The 15370-nt window shown below is 43.1% G+C and overlaps 1 protein-coding gene across 4 annotated transcripts in view; it reads left to right on the forward strand.

The window, feature by feature from the left end:
* Nucleotides 1-15370, forward strand: part of FRMD4A (FERM domain containing 4A) — a 201057-nt gene that overhangs the window by 111191 nt on the left and 74496 nt on the right. For 3 of the 4 annotated variants that reach the window (XM_010716844.3, XM_010716644.3, XM_010716904.3), the window contains exons 4-5: nucleotides 1318-1410; nucleotides 14508-14592. In XM_010716844.3, the coding sequence (XP_010715146.1) occupies nucleotides 1318-1410; nucleotides 14508-14592 (178 nt within the window). Of the gene's footprint in view, nucleotides 1-1317; nucleotides 1411-14507; nucleotides 14593-14816; nucleotides 14833-15370 lie in introns of those variants that run through there. The other variant, XM_019617879.2, reaches the window with a different exon arrangement.

Genomic DNA, 15370 nt, shown 5'->3' on the forward strand with positions numbered 1-15370 from the left:
TTTAATAGAAGAAATCTGGTTGCGTTGCTAAAGGGCTGTCGTTGCTTAACTTCCAAGGGCGTTTCTCATTGCCCGAAGTACACACTGCTGCTAAGGAGCAGTGAGCAGACCCTTGGGAAAGCTGAGTGTGTTTGCTGACAGGGAATGTTACTAACACTTGTGGAATCACTAGAACTTAATTTAACACTTTTTTTTTAATGAAGCCTCTATTTTTTGTTTTGGTGGAATGAAGAATTAATCTTGAGGATTAGCATGAGCTGGCAGACAGGCAATGGAATAGAGCTCCGGACATCTGAATTCCATTTCCTGCTTTATTTGCTGCATGATTCTCCCCAAAATTGCTTCAATTCTCTGTCCTCTCGCTTGTCTAGACAGCAGAGTGCTGAAGGCATGGGCTGCTTCTCCCTCTGGGTGAAATCTGGTCTGACTGAAATCAATAGCAAAATGTTTGCAGGATGCAGCCCCAGCATCACTGAAGGCAGCAACACAATTCCTGCTGACTTCAGTGGGTCCTGAATTTCACCCTATGTATTTCCACAGCACCTAATTTAAGAGGGTCTTTTTCTCAGCTGGGGAATGAGCTGCCCCTTGAATACAAATAATGGTGTTTACAAAATACTGCTCACACACACACAGCACTTTACAATGCGTAGAACATGACAAAGAACAGAGCTGCTACCCAGGAAAGATTCCAGCTGCAAGGCACAAATGGATAAATCGTAGGAGAAAATAACAGTGACAGGTATCATCTAGGCAAAAGAAGAGCAGTATGTGGGAATTGAAGCTGGAATGCTTTGTGGAGCAGCTGTTTTTCAGGAGCTCTCTGAAGGAGGAAAAGCAAAAGCTGGGCAAACTTAGAGAGGCTACTGCAAGCATGTGGGTGGTAAATAAACTGTCTGGGTCTGTATACAGACAGATTTAGCCTTGAGTGAAATATTGCAGGCATTGTGGAAACTCTTAATGGTAAGGATTTCTAATGAAAATCTTGACAGACTTTTAATGATACAGCTGCTCAGGGGGGGTTGTAATAAAAAGGTGAAGCTCATAACATTTTGGGCTGCCCTGCCTGGTCGGTGCTGCCAGCTTTCACTCTGACAGATTGAACTTTAGCTGTTCTGTTCCCAGACTGAAATGTTGCCAGGATGCTATTGCCTCTATTCCTCAAACATTTGCTGTGTGTTTTCCAAATATCATGCAGTAGCCAAGGGCAAACAGCATGTACTCCAGCTCATCTTTTGTAACACCTTGGACCTCACTGCAAAGAGCAGCAAGAAGAGTCTCTGGTGGTGGGCTCACATCTGTCTCTTTTCTCGCCAGGGGACACTTGAACTGGCTTCAGCTGGACCGCAGGGTGCTGGAACATGACTTCCCCAAAAAGTCAGGACCAGTTGTTTTGCACTTTTGTGTCAGGTAAGTGCATGACAGCAAACTCTTCCCATGGGATATGGAATCATAGAACTGTTAGAGTTGGAAGGGACCTTTAAAGGTCATCTAGTCCAACTCCCCTATAATGAACAGGTACACCTACAGCTAGACCAGGTGCTGAGAACCCAGTCCAATATAGGTATGGATAAACTGTTTCTGAGAAACCAGGTCTGTCCATTTGTCACACCTGTGGACAAGTAAACACTTTATGGAAGTTCCTCGTAATCTCCTCATCTTTTTAAACTCCTCTGACACAAGTGTAAATTAGCAGCAATAATATCAACGCTAGTATAAAGTGAAGATCAGATGTTATGTCTTTCATGGATTGGTGGTTTTATCTACGAGTTTTGGAAAGTCTGAGCTGGGCAGGACCATGGGACAAAAACCTCTTTCTGCTGGGACAGCCAACTGAAGGGAGGGCACTCACTTCTTCACCAAGCCAGCCATTTCTCCCGGATTGTGCCTGATCTGTGCATTGTACCAGGGACCAAATAAATCCTCTTATAACGTCATCATTGTTTGACTGCCGGGTTCAACTACAATGTGGTGTAATGAATAATCTCTAGTGACCAGTTTGGCTTCTGCATGTGTGTAAAATATACTCACAGACTGGAGTAGAAACATTTTAAAGAAAATTATGCCAGTTTGGGAGAATTTCTTTTCATCTGGGGCTTTTGCAGCAACTGTTTGTGTTAGGTGATGCTAGAAAAGCTGTTGGTGCTCTTCTGTATACGGCATCTTTGCCCTCAAGGGAGATATTTTCTGAGAAGGCAAATCTGCCCTTGCGACTTTAGAATACCCCAAGAGAGGCTAGGGGTGGGATGGCATATGTACAAAATTAAGTTGGGGGTTTTGACTTACTTTTAACGTATAGCTCATGTCCAGAACTATCCAGTGCAGCGTTCCTGTGTCTTTTTCTGTTAGCCTTTCCACTCCAGTATTATATTACATCTGACATCACTCTCATTCATTCCATCGTACCCATAAAAAATGAAGACTTACTTTTGAATTTCTTCCCCCGAGTGCAGCTTTTTTCCTGCAGAGTGATTGTCATTCATTTAACTCCAATTACAACGAAGGATTCTCAGGAGAAGAGACTCTTTGTTCTATCATATCCCCATTTTTGCACAGAGCCCCATGACTCCAGAACCAGTTTGCTGAGTCCCACAGGAAGAGGTTTCTCTATTACACTTTGGATGTTTCAAACCATAAGGGTAGATCCAGAGATGAACATTTCTACTGTATACAATCCAGATCGACCTGTGTTTAGGCCTGCACAGAACTGATGGAACTTTTCTGAAAGTGTATTAGACTGATAGGCAAATTAAAAAAAAAAAAATTAAGAACATAGGTGCTCTGTTTATCAAGCATCTTGCCTAGAGGCCAAACTGAGGAGTTCACTGCTAGGGCAGTGGTCTCATGGAAAGCAGAGAAGTCTTTGACTGAGCAAGAGCTAAGTGTAGATTTCAGGAGCACAGCTGTGAGGTGTGAAAGCCAGAGCTTCAGCGCCATTCTCATATTCATTTCAAAGACCACTCAATGGGCATAAATATTGCCATCTGTATTGTTCTATGGGAGTTGGCAGCAAAATGGGGACAAGTCATTCTAGTGGGATCTTAGCCAAAAGACATCTTAGATGTATGAATCCATACAACATTTAGAAAATAAGTGACCTCTCCTGTTCCGGAATCAAAATCTGTAAGAGAAAACCACAGGGGAAAAATCAGTGTTTAGTGGTTGAAAAGAGAAAGTGTGAAATAGCACACCAAGTTTGGACTTATACTCTTATTTTTGATAGTAGTGATTGGATTGTCACACATTTTTTTAATGGATTAGAAGGCCGGATGCCTCATGAGTTAGGAATGGGCATTAACTTAAATTGTTTCTTCTACTGCTTTTCCTTCCCTGAGGATGTCAGATGCTAGAAAGACACTCAAAAAGCTTCCAAGCATGTAATAAGTTCCCACATCCACCCCCAAATCTGATCTGAGCAGAAGGCAATTGGAGAAGAAACAGATCCTGAGCAGCTGGATGAAATTGGAAAAGCCTCACATATCTTTCACCCGGTGGTTTGAGTTCTAGCTTCAGAACTAATGCCAGGACTGGAGAAAAGGTTGTGAAGAGACCAACCAATTTTGATAGTCCAGGGGTGCACAGTGTCTTACAAAACTGTCCATGCCCAGATCATAAACAAAAGTGACCTGTCACCATGAAGTGGAAAGCAGAGATAAGTAATGCTGTTCCTTAAAGAGTTAGAAATCTGATAATTTTTAAGGAACCAGGTGTTCCTGAAACCTACTGCATCTTTGGTAAGGGGCTACCTGTATCTGTAGGTACATTCCTTGCATTGCATCTCTCAAGAACTGCAGCAAGAAAAGCTTAGCTTGGTGCCAGGAGTCCCAACGGGGGAAATAGTAAATCAAGTAACTGGATGTGCCAGATGTTCACTGCAGAGAAAACTGTATCAGGATTTAGTAATCACGTGGGTTTTTTCTTCAAATCTAAGTAAATGCACAAATCAACCACTGGGTAACAACTGAAGACATGAGGCCTCAGGCAAGAACAGTAAATGGTAGTTTGTGAAGACGAGAACCTATGCAGGAACAACTTTCACCTTTTATGTGACCATCAGATTGTTTTTACCCTTAACTTGCCTGTAGCACTGTTGATGGGCAACATGCCCGCCATTTAGATTACACTAAATATGCATTTAAACCAAAATACACCTTTTAAGTCAAGGATTCTTGGAAGAACCTTGATGCAAATAGGAAGTTCCACAAGCTTCACAGAGTGAAATTCTCCTCCCTTCCTAAAATCTCTGCAGCGCTGTTGCAGCTTTGTCTTTTGTCACACATTTCCTTGGAGTTTGGTATTGCTGAGCACTGATGTCTGGTGTCTTTACTCTCTTCTGTAATTGAAGACCAAAAATTTCACAATGCTATCAAAGAAGGAGGGTTTTATAAGGACATCCTTAGCATTAATTCAGAGAGAAAGGTTACTGCCCATGGGCACTTGCATAACTAACTGTAGCCTCTCTTTTTGTTGTCTTCTACTGCTTCTCTGGAGCTTTCCACTGAGAACAACACAGGAATCTAGGAAGCAATCACGACTGATTGGGCAGCTGTGGACCATTGCTATCCTTGTGCACTATTATTTTATGAGACTCTTTGCTAATATCTATTTATATGGTTTTAAAGCTGTACATGAAAGCAAGAGGGAGTGCCATGTGTCTTGCAGGGGAGGTAGGACAACTGACAATGAGATGGGAGTGCTGTTAGTTCTCATCTCTGAATTAGCTTTTTGGGCGGCTTTCTAAAGCACTGGTCACTTGAATGGGGGTGAAATTCATTCCCTGCCTCCTCTTTGCGATGAAGGAATGAGGGGTTGTTTGATTGATTTTACAGAAGTGTTCTGAGATCAGAGGAGGACAGTGAAAATGTACCTCACATCATGAGCTGCACAGCAAAAGGCAGGGACCTAAGTGAAGAGTGGAGACCCAGGCAGCAAAGAGGTCAAAGGAAAGCAAAGGTAGCAGGGGTTCAGATAAAGGTTGCTATGCTTTAGACAGGAAAGGGGGCATTTTGATCTGGTTCACATGGGCAGAAGAAAGGCAAAATTTCTCCTTTTGTATAAATCTTGGAAGTGAGAAAGGACTGGAGCACAGACATGCTGTTTGTTCACAGAAAGTAAAGTTGGCTCAGCTTTGCAGTGAATTCTCATCCTCAAACAATGGCCTTGTGGGATTAGCAATCTTTAGCTAGGGAACCATCAGCATGAGTCTGATCTCTTTATCTTCTGGGTGTTTGTCATGCTGTTACTTTATATGAACAAGCTCAGCAAATAAAATTCACTTAACTGGTGGATCTTCTCCCAGGAATGCATGCATCCATTCTCAGGGTAGCTCCACCACTTAGACAGCAACAGCTCACTGCAGAAGTCGTCATGCTGAATCAGTGCTACTCTCATGTAGAATGGCTTTTCTTCCAGAAAGTCAGGAAAGAATGTTAAGTAAATCTTCAATATTCCAATACACTGCGGGGCAGTGAATTTGTCTCTATGGCCCTGCAGTATTCCCACTGAGGAATGTCTGTGTCCAGCATGTGTTCATATACACTGGCCAAGCTGAATTCAGCATAGGAGCTGTGGGGGCTCAAGTCCCTTAATATTGAACCCAGACCCTCTGCCATTTCACCACAGTTACTAGAGAACAAAGTGGCCTTAAGAGGCCAGCACTGGAACACAGGGTGCAACACTCCTGTTCACTTTAACCTGTGCACCATCCATGGCCTCAGTCTGAGGCAGGTGGGAAGAAGTCTGAGATGGGACTCACCAGAACAACCTGAAACACTTATCTGGTCAACTATTCTGTATCAGGATTGATTACCAGAGCCTCTTCCCAGTAATAGGCACTTTTTAGGAACAATTCCTCTGACCTGATTCTAGATGACTACTTTGGAATTCAGTAAGTCTACTCTAAAACAGCTACTTCACTTCCCTGATTGTATCTGCTTCTTTTCATCTGCTGAATCTTCAATGTGTGCTACAACTGCAGCCTATAAATTCAGATTATTTCAAACATGGTTGGCCTAGCCAAGGTTGAGGAAATGTTCTCTATCTACAGAGCTCTGCCTCTGGCTACCTGGGTAGAAATGGACCTCTTGGAGGACTTTTCTAATCTCGGTGATTCTACGATTGTATGAAAAGGACTAATGTTAAAAATAAAAGGAACTGTAGTCCATTTGGAAATAACGAACCCTGGAAGAAAGGGAGACAGTGTTTGCTAATGCAGATTGTACATAGGGCTAGATGGATCTTACAGCTAGCTGCCAAAATACATTGCTGCCTTCTGTATTAGCCAGAAGACATGTATGGGGTGTAGTTCCACAGAATGCTGCTCACAACCTGCCCGGTTCACTCACACAACAATACTCTGTGTGCCACACTCACTTCCAGCCAGCTCCACTTGACCCCAAGAAATCAGATTAGAGGGTGGTGATGACAGCAGGCTGCTGGGGCAGGAAGAACTGAACAGACCACACCAAATTAAACAGTGCAATTTATTTGTCTTGCACATAATGCCCTATGTTCCTCCATCTATAATTTTCCCCACCGGAGGTGTTCGTGTGTCTCCATTACCTTGCTCCAGGAAGAAAAAAAAAGGAAATGGACAAGCTGTAGGACCTCTGAGTGTATCCCAGAGCGAAGCAGGTGGAATGAGGGAAAGCCAGCAGGAAGTTGAGGCCAAGAGGAGGGAAGAGGGCTGGTGGCAGAGGGATCCTGCCCCCACATCACCAGCTACTCTCTCTCTCCTCCAAAGAGGGAGAAGGAACATCCCTCTCTCTCCTTCCCATGGTGTGAGACAGGGTTTTCCAAGAAATGGGGAGACAGGCCTGAAATCATTATAAAATGCATCAATGCTGCAGGCAGGGGAGAGGGAGAGAAGTGACAAGATTTGCTGTCACCCTTGGGCATGCTCCATCACATCTGTTAGCACTTGGTAGAAGGTGCTGAGGAAAAATCATATATACACAAATTGCTCTACCTTGCTCTTTCTGAGTCTCTTTCTCTGCATGGGGAGCTGCAAGGATGGTAGTGCTGGACCCCACTTTGCCATGGAGTTTGATCATTCCAGGAGTGTCCAGAAACTGCCCTAAAACATTTAATTCCCTTGGGATGCTCTCTCCTCTTTGAGCTGTCTCTCCCACCTGCTCTCATTACCAGCACAGGGGCACTAACTCACTGCGCCAGGCTCCCAGTTTATAGCAGTTTATGTTATATATGAGGAGACAGAGAGCCATCTCCCACTCACATTATATTTCTGCAGCTCAGTGCATTGCTGAGATACTGTAGAAAAGGAAGCAAAAAGCAGAATTTTAACTCTATATAACTAGCCCAGCATAACCAAGCTGCTTTCAGGGCTTCTGTCTAAAAAGTCTGGCAAAGCTGAGCCATAAACCAGATCTCTCTGCACAGCATTAATCTGGCTGGTTGATGTGCATCAGCTGCATGCATGCTGAGAGGAAAGATCTGCAAACCCCTTCCTCCCACCCAGTGTATAAATACAGCCACTCAGATCTTGTTTGTGCTGGAAGACAAGGCTCCCTGCAGACAATTTATTGCAGCCTTCTCAGGGTGGCCCCCTGCTCTGTTCACCAGGGGGAAGGTGTAATAAATTGCCTGCGGGGAGGCTTTGCTCCTTGGAGTCTCTTTAGAGATATGAGAAACTTCTGTCCAGTCGAAAGATTTACTTGTGTGAAGTCTGACCTTTGGTTGAGGAAGGGAACTAATGGGGTTCTGCTACTTAGCACACAGCTCTGAGCTAAGCCATCCATTATACACACATCTTAATAGCAGTCTGGCTCTTGAGTCCCATAACATTATTTCTGTTTTCTGCTTAACTAGGGATGTATTTGTATAAGTGTGCTGTGTTTAGAGAAGGGGATTAGCTGTTTTTCCTTTGCATGCAGCCACCCGAGGGGGAAGAAAATCAACATTCTAATTTGTTGTGTTGAGCCACATTTTGAGTGCACTGATGCTGGAAGCATTGTCTTGTCTAATTTTGGCAAGCATTTAGACAGCATGATAGGTACTATGCAAAAATGATGGATACTGTCAATGTAGGACTTGTACCTAATTTGGATCAAGGAGGAATAGCTATGTTAATGCCTACACACAGATTCTCCAACTGGGTCAAAGTCATACAGACATCATTTCCATTTTCACTGCAATTTGTGCATTTATACTCTACACTAGTGGGTGTGATTTGCTGTCACCAGTGAAGCAAGCAGAAAAGTCTGCTATGAGAAGTTCCATCACAGTGGCATTGAACACAGTGCTGGAAGGGTAGGTGCAGTGAGTAAGTAAATTCCATGCCAACTTTCACAGCCAAATCATACCTTTGTGGGCTGCTGATAACATAGTGGAATGGCTGGAGAGGTTTCTACTCCTAAAATGGTTCAAGAGCCTGAACTGAAAGATGTCCCACAGATACGGATGGATGGTGTTATGCAAGGAAGTCCACCCAGCGAGTTGCCTCTACTAGCCAAGACGTCACTCTTGGTAAGGATCACAGAGCACTCAGAGCTGGACTGGAGCTCAGGAGAGTGGGGAAATTCCCTGGTGGCTGAGAAAAGGGGAGGAAGGAGGGGGGGGGGGAAGAAGGCAGTACACTGCTGTGATTTGATCACTGCTCTCACCTCACACTTGGGGCAAAAAGCTACATAATTCCAAGCCAAGTGGAGCTGCAACAATCTTTCTGTACAAAGCTGAACTTCTCTGTCAAGCTAAATGACCACAGGACATTTCAAGGTGAAGCAATGTGCAAAAAAATATATTGAGCTGGCCATTGCTTTTATGTTCTTATCAGGCCTGGTCCGCAACTGAGAGGCATGAACAGGACTCGCTGTACTGACACCAGTGTCTTTTTGTGTGATGTATCATGCTGTAACCATGCATCAGGGAGGAATGTGTCTGTACTGCTACCTTGATTCCCTTCCCTCTCTATGTTGATACAAGAACACTCAGTTTGCAGATTCTCAGGATATATAGTCTAGAAAATAGCTGGAGCCTTATGCACTCCAAAGCAGATTCCTTATTTTTTTGTAAATGGAGAAGGTGAGGAACAGGTATGGTTAAATACCTTATGAGTTTTCCAGGAGTTCAGTGGACTGCTCTCTTAAAAAATATGGAGAAATGTGGATGGGCAGTAGGAAAAGGTGTAAGCATCTTCACAGAAAAGTGATTGCGGAGGGGAGAGAGAAGAGAATCCTACAATCATTTGGCTTGGAGAAGCTCTCTAAGATCATCAGACCCAACCACTGACTTGGCACTGCCAAGTCTACCACTAAACCATGACTCTAAGCACTGCATTATAAGTATAGAATATGCCCAGGTTGAACAACATCCACAGTTTTGTTACCCAGAATTCTCCATCTTCCTGAAATCACGTTCACTTTCAGGGTTTGTGGCTTCCCTGTAATGAAACAGAAATCAACATAGGACTCTCTTGCTGCACCCTGTCCAGTCTCTGAGCAAGGGGGACCTGAGCATGTCACAAGCACAGGCAGCAGAAGATGGGATCAGAATGAAAATTAATGCAGGAGGGAGATAAATTAGGCTTTTTAGTATCTCTGATTTTCACTCTTGGCTGATTACTTAACAGGCCAACTATTTAGCATGACCATTGTCTGTTTTAAGTGTCAGCACATAAAGTATGCACCCATGACTATTAGCAAACAGGACTGGAACATAAAAGGAGCTTTACTGCCTGAGTTGCTCAGAATACTCATTTAGCATGAGACAGTGGACATAATGACATCTGCATTTAAGTTCATTATACTGATGCATGTGATTTTTCTTCTCCTGGTTAGCAAATGGCCTCATATTTTTCACATTATCCTCTGAGGTTTTAAATGACATAGTGAGGGATAATGAGCCAGACCCCAGGATGGATGAGACAGAAAGGGGGTCTTCTCCTTTAGCCACTGCTTTGTAATAATGAAATAAGAGACAGCCCATTGACAGAGCCACGGAGCAATGATGACAGCTCTGTCCTGCATCCTAACCACAATGGAGTCAGCCAGCTGGGAAGGACATGGGAGCATCACCTGCCCATTTCAGTCACTTCTCTTGGGTCTGAGCACACTTCCCACCCAGGGCAGGAGAAGCACAGGGCAAGGAAATAACACATCAAAACCAACATCCTTTTGCTTCATTTTGACATTTTCCATGAAATCTGGCTTTACCCTTTATTTTCATTTTTCATAGAAAAAAAAATATTTTCAACAGAAGAGAGAATAGATACTTGAGATACTCATTCTGTTTGTTTGTTTTTTTTTTCTTTTTTAGTTTGGCAGTGTGACACTGTTATCAGTCAAGGTCACTGAGTTGTTCTGACCATGGTAAAACATTATTAACTTTTGGCAAATTCTGCTTGGAAATAAACATGTTGGTTTGTGATCTTTCATGCTGCAACTCTACATTTGCAGAGTCAGAGCCTGGTCCATTCTACACGACAGATGACCAAGTTCTTGTTGAAGGGATGTGTCTAGAGCTCAGCATTAGGGAAATGCCAAATACTTTTTATTCAATATTTTCTTTTGCTGTGTGTAAAAACTGGGAGTGCTGGTCAATTCAGCTCTGCTGCTAAAGCAAGTGAGCATCAAACTCGTCTTGCTGTTTAATGATTCATGACTATTTGCAGAGGACACATGAATATAAGCCTGAAGGAAACATGTAGAATCACAGAGCTAATTTCTCTGAGACTGTGCCATGTACTTAGTTCAGAAGGGCCAGGAGAATTCCCTTCTGCCATTGATGCTCACTGACCACATAAAGACATCACCAGCTCAGGAGGATGCTTCCCTGACAATCTTGAGGCCTTCTATGTCCACTGCAGGAACAAAGTACTAGCTGTGATGCACCTTTTCTACCAATGCCTAATTCGTCTTTGTGCAGATACACTGCTAATAGGGGATTCTCAGCTCCTGAAGAGCCAGCATGGTCAGTCAAATTTTGGGCATTTCTCTCTGCTGCAAGCCAAAGGTAGGCAAGTGTGCAGCACAAGGAAAAACCTGCAGCAGTGCCAATTTCCTGCTACCCAAGGATCAAGAGTTTCCGCTGTTGCTTCTCACCAGCACCACTGCATAAATATCTGTACTTGACTAATTGAGATGGAAATTGCCATTCATCACAGCATAAGGGAGCTTAAGCTGTCTTAGAGCAAGTTGTCAGTTAACCAGCACTTAATATATAATTAATATAGTACAAGGCATGTCCTTGCAGCTGAAAGATTTAAATGTCTCAGATGCAAAAGCTTCCAAAATCTTGTAAGATTCCTTCTGCAGTGCTCACTACCTTCCTGCTGTTGAGAGGGAGCAGTCAAGATAGGCACTTTGTGTTCATTATCCAGCACAATATTCACTGGTTCATTTAATTAATGCTTAGAAAATATATTTGATGAATTGTAAGTGACTGGGACCACAGAGGGGAGATTATGGGTAACACAGAAATAGATTAACATTGGCTGAGCTTCCTTCTTTACCTTTGAAACCTTTTAAAAAATGATTTCTCTGGTTTTTATATTCACATAATCTTGTGGAGCATTCTCCCTTCACGCAGACACCTAATTTCTCATCGCAACTGTTGCTGGCTATCAGAGAACTTCTCATAGGTGCTGTCTCCTGTTTGTTGGTTGTATTGCGGGAGATGTTAGTAGCAGAACTAAGGTGTCAGACACACTGCACTGCCTGCATCTCTGCCCAGCCCATCAGTTCCTGGATATTTCAGCTTCACAACTCGTGGAGAAATGCTGCTCTCTTGGGAGTCCTCAACAGAAAGCTAATAGTTACCTCTTAAAACTGATGATCTTGAAATATGCAATAAGAATTGGTTTATAATCTTAATGGGCAAAACAGACACAGGGGGTCAGAGGAGGGAGGAGTATTTCCTAAACACAGACCAGCAGCCCCAATCAGCTACATGATTTGCTGAAGGTCATGAAGCAAACCTGTGTCACGGTCAGGAATTTAACACAGATTTCTTGATTAATTCACTCCTAGATTCTTCTTCCTGTCTTCTTAGGTACTGACATGGGCCATTTTAAAGTGCAGTTTCCTACACCATGTTTGGAAAATGTAGTAACAGGAGGAAGTTGGAGAAAGAGTTGCAATTAGTGCAAAAAAACATATTTCCCTCCTCTTTCTGTTGCTTCAGTGCCAGCTGTAAATTTAAGAGAATCTACTCCAGTTCAGGATTTCTGAGCCTGCCACACAGCAAATCTCATAAGAGTTCTCTCTGCAAATCTCTTTTTGTTCTTTTTTTTTTTTTAAGTATCACCAATTTCCTGGTGCACAAGCTTTCTATTTGCCTGCGTGCATGTGTGAAAGCCAGTAGCTCCCCAGCACTGGCTCCCTCCACTCCAGAGATCACTTGAAAACTGGGTTTTCTTTGTGAAGTATCGTGTGTAGGCTCTGTGCTCTAAGAGACTTGATTCTGTACAGAAAATGATCTGTGTGTCTGTGGAAAGCCCTGGGAAAGATCCTTGCAGCCTTAAGAAATGCAATATTGCCCTCTAGTGATGACGAGGATGGTCTCATTCCATCTGCTGATGAAACAAAAACGTTCCTGATAACCTTCACTGGGTTTGAAAATGGAATAAACATTCCTGCTTTCTTCTGCCCCTCAAATTAAAGATTCCAGAATCATAACCTGGAGAGCACTGGTAGTGCTGATAAGCAGAGGAGGTTCTTTAAGAATAATTGCCATTTTTCTCCCTGAATTCAGCAGATGGAAAGCCAGCTGCACTCAAGAAAGCAGATCTAGCAAGAAGGCGGCTTTTTAATGCAGCATCCTTGTTGCATTTCAGAAGCCAAGTGTATTTTTATTTGCCAAGAACAAAAAAAGGTTTCAAGGACAGGAGGTGAAACCCAGTGAAAACTAGAGGAAAAAAAGGTGTTTTTTCTTTTTTTTCATCCTTAACGATCCTACATTCAGACGTTCTTTTTTTTTTCCATTTGTTTTGTTTTGTTTTTTTTTTTGTCTTTTTTTTAATTTCTCATTTGAACTTTTCTAGAGGGTGAAGAGGAAAGGTAATAGCAGGAACACTTCAGCAGACGAGCTCAAAATGTTTCACTACAATAAGTAGTTGGTCAGGAAATAAACTGTTTTGAAGGGTCTTCAGAAGACACCTAGGAGCACTGCAAAGCTCTGAACTTCACCCATAAGAAGGTCATGTTTAAAGCCCCCTGTTCTGCAAACAGCTCAACATGGACAATCCTTTTAGTGTTTGTGTGAAGCCCCAGGAGTTTCAGCAGCTCACAGCTCCCATGATAGACACTGGAGTCTGGGAGTAAGTGGAATAGATTTCTCTGTAAGTGGACCCTGTGTCTCTACCCAGTTTTCTAAGGTATCTCACTGTTGGTTTTTTTTTTAAGTTCCTAATGTAGACAGTATTTCCCCAGCACTTTCCCTATCCTAATTGCTTCTGACAGTGCACGATAATACTGGAATTTATGTAAGGAACACTGCTGCCACTGTACTGCAACTTAAAGATTGCCCTGAAATGAAGTGGGCAGATAAATGTATTTCTTACTAAAAATAGAAACTAAATGTAACATTCACCTTGATCACACACTGAACAGGCTTTCTCTCTTGCTAACGAATCCTTAAAATACACAACATACTCATGTGAAATGGTCAGTTATTAACTTTGATGATACCTGGCACTTACTTTTATCTTGTCGTTTTTACCCCTAGGGTCACAATGCAGAATTGTGACAAGGGCTGGAGTTTAGTTGAGATGGTGGCAAAACTCTCAGAAATTTCACTGCTGAAGGATCAAAGTTTCAAAGCAAGCAAGACATGAAACATTGAACAGTTTAATATGTATGATGAACTTTTTATATAACCGCAAATATTTGGGGTAATCAGCTAATGCAGTGGTGGATTTTTTTGGACACAAAGTTTGGACTGGGCAGCTTTTTACTGAGTTCTGAGAAGCCATCTCAGCCATTGCTCAAAAAGAAATACATTACTGCCATCCCCAGAATTGATACCCATTAGCTATTGCTGGTTAATTACTCTGCAGACATAGCTGCTGCCTGCTAAACACAAAAATATAGGAAGAAGGAATTTTAAAATTTGTCTTACGTAGAGCTGAAGTCAACAGGAGGGAACCCAGGAGTGGATTTCTGGCAGTGAAAATTTTATTAGATGTACATTGGTGGCACAGAAATAGATTAGGAAAAGGAATAAAGATAAAATGCCAGAATGTGACACAGAATGAAGTTTACAAAATAAACAGATAAGGGATTGTTTAAAGTATAAAGACAATGCAAAGGGTTTTTGAGAAGCAAGATAATCCTCTTGATGATCCAGTTGCTTTGATGGGCTGACGTGGTGCTGAGTCATCACGTCATAGAGCACAAACTCTTTCATCACTCCATCTGATCATAAACAAGAAACTTCATTTTCAGTATACTCATCATGATTCCACTAACCACTTTTTTTTCAAGTAATGGATGTATTTTCAAGTTCTACGCTCGTTCTCCCACATAGTTCACCTCTTTTGCTTTTCTTTTCAGGTTCTACATTGAAAGCATCTCCTATCTAAAGGACAACGCCACCATAGAGCTGTTTTTCTTGAATGCCAAGTCCTGCATCTACAAGGTAAGGACTCTGGGAGCTCCGGGGGTGGGCTGAGACAATGTGGTTCTGCATCCTCTGACCCAATCTGCATTGGCTGCAGAACTGAATACCTATAGCATGACTACAGAAGCAAGCTGCCGAGATCAGCCCTCAGAGCGGCGGAGCGGCGTCCTGAGCGTTTCCCGCCCGAAGAGGGCGGTAGCGGCCGCGCGGGAAGCGGACGGGCGCCATCTTCTGGGGTGGGGGTGTGCGAGTGACAGAGTACGTAAATGGGGGTGCTCGTGTGATTTGTGTACGTGTGTATGGAAGCTGTGAGGCTGTGTGCGCACGTGTGCGTCTGTATGAGCGTGTGCGAGGGTCGGGGTGTGTAATGGCGTGTGGCTGTATGCGTGCGCGTGATGTTAATTTTGTGGGATTTTGTGAGAGAGGGGTTCCCTGTACAGCCTCCTTCTGCAACCTCCCAGCAATGTGTTAGCGACTGCTCAGACAACAGGTTTATACCAAATCTTGGGCCTCGCTTCCTGATCTCCACGTGTCCTAAAATCCAGGACTAACTCTGCATGTCCAAAAATGCAGAGTTAGATAGGAGAAGCAGGCAAATGCCCTTTTTTTCTTTCTTTTTTTTTTTCCTCCAGCATCCAGAGAAAGGGCAGGGCAGAGCTCCGCTCTCCACAGAGCTGCAATTAGACGTGCTTAGTCAGCCCTCTCCAGCACTGAGCTCAGAGCATCGCATTTTGGTTACAGGGGAAAAGTTCTTTTTTGGAGCATTGCCAAGAAAAGCTTACGCTGTTGTTCTTTT

Source organism: Meleagris gallopavo, chromosome 1 (assembly GCF_000146605.3).
Source record: "Meleagris gallopavo isolate NT-WF06-2002-E0010 breed Aviagen turkey brand Nicholas breeding stock chromosome 1, Turkey_5.1, whole genome shotgun sequence".
Classification (NCBI taxonomy): domain Eukaryota; kingdom Metazoa; phylum Chordata; class Aves; order Galliformes; family Phasianidae; genus Meleagris; species Meleagris gallopavo.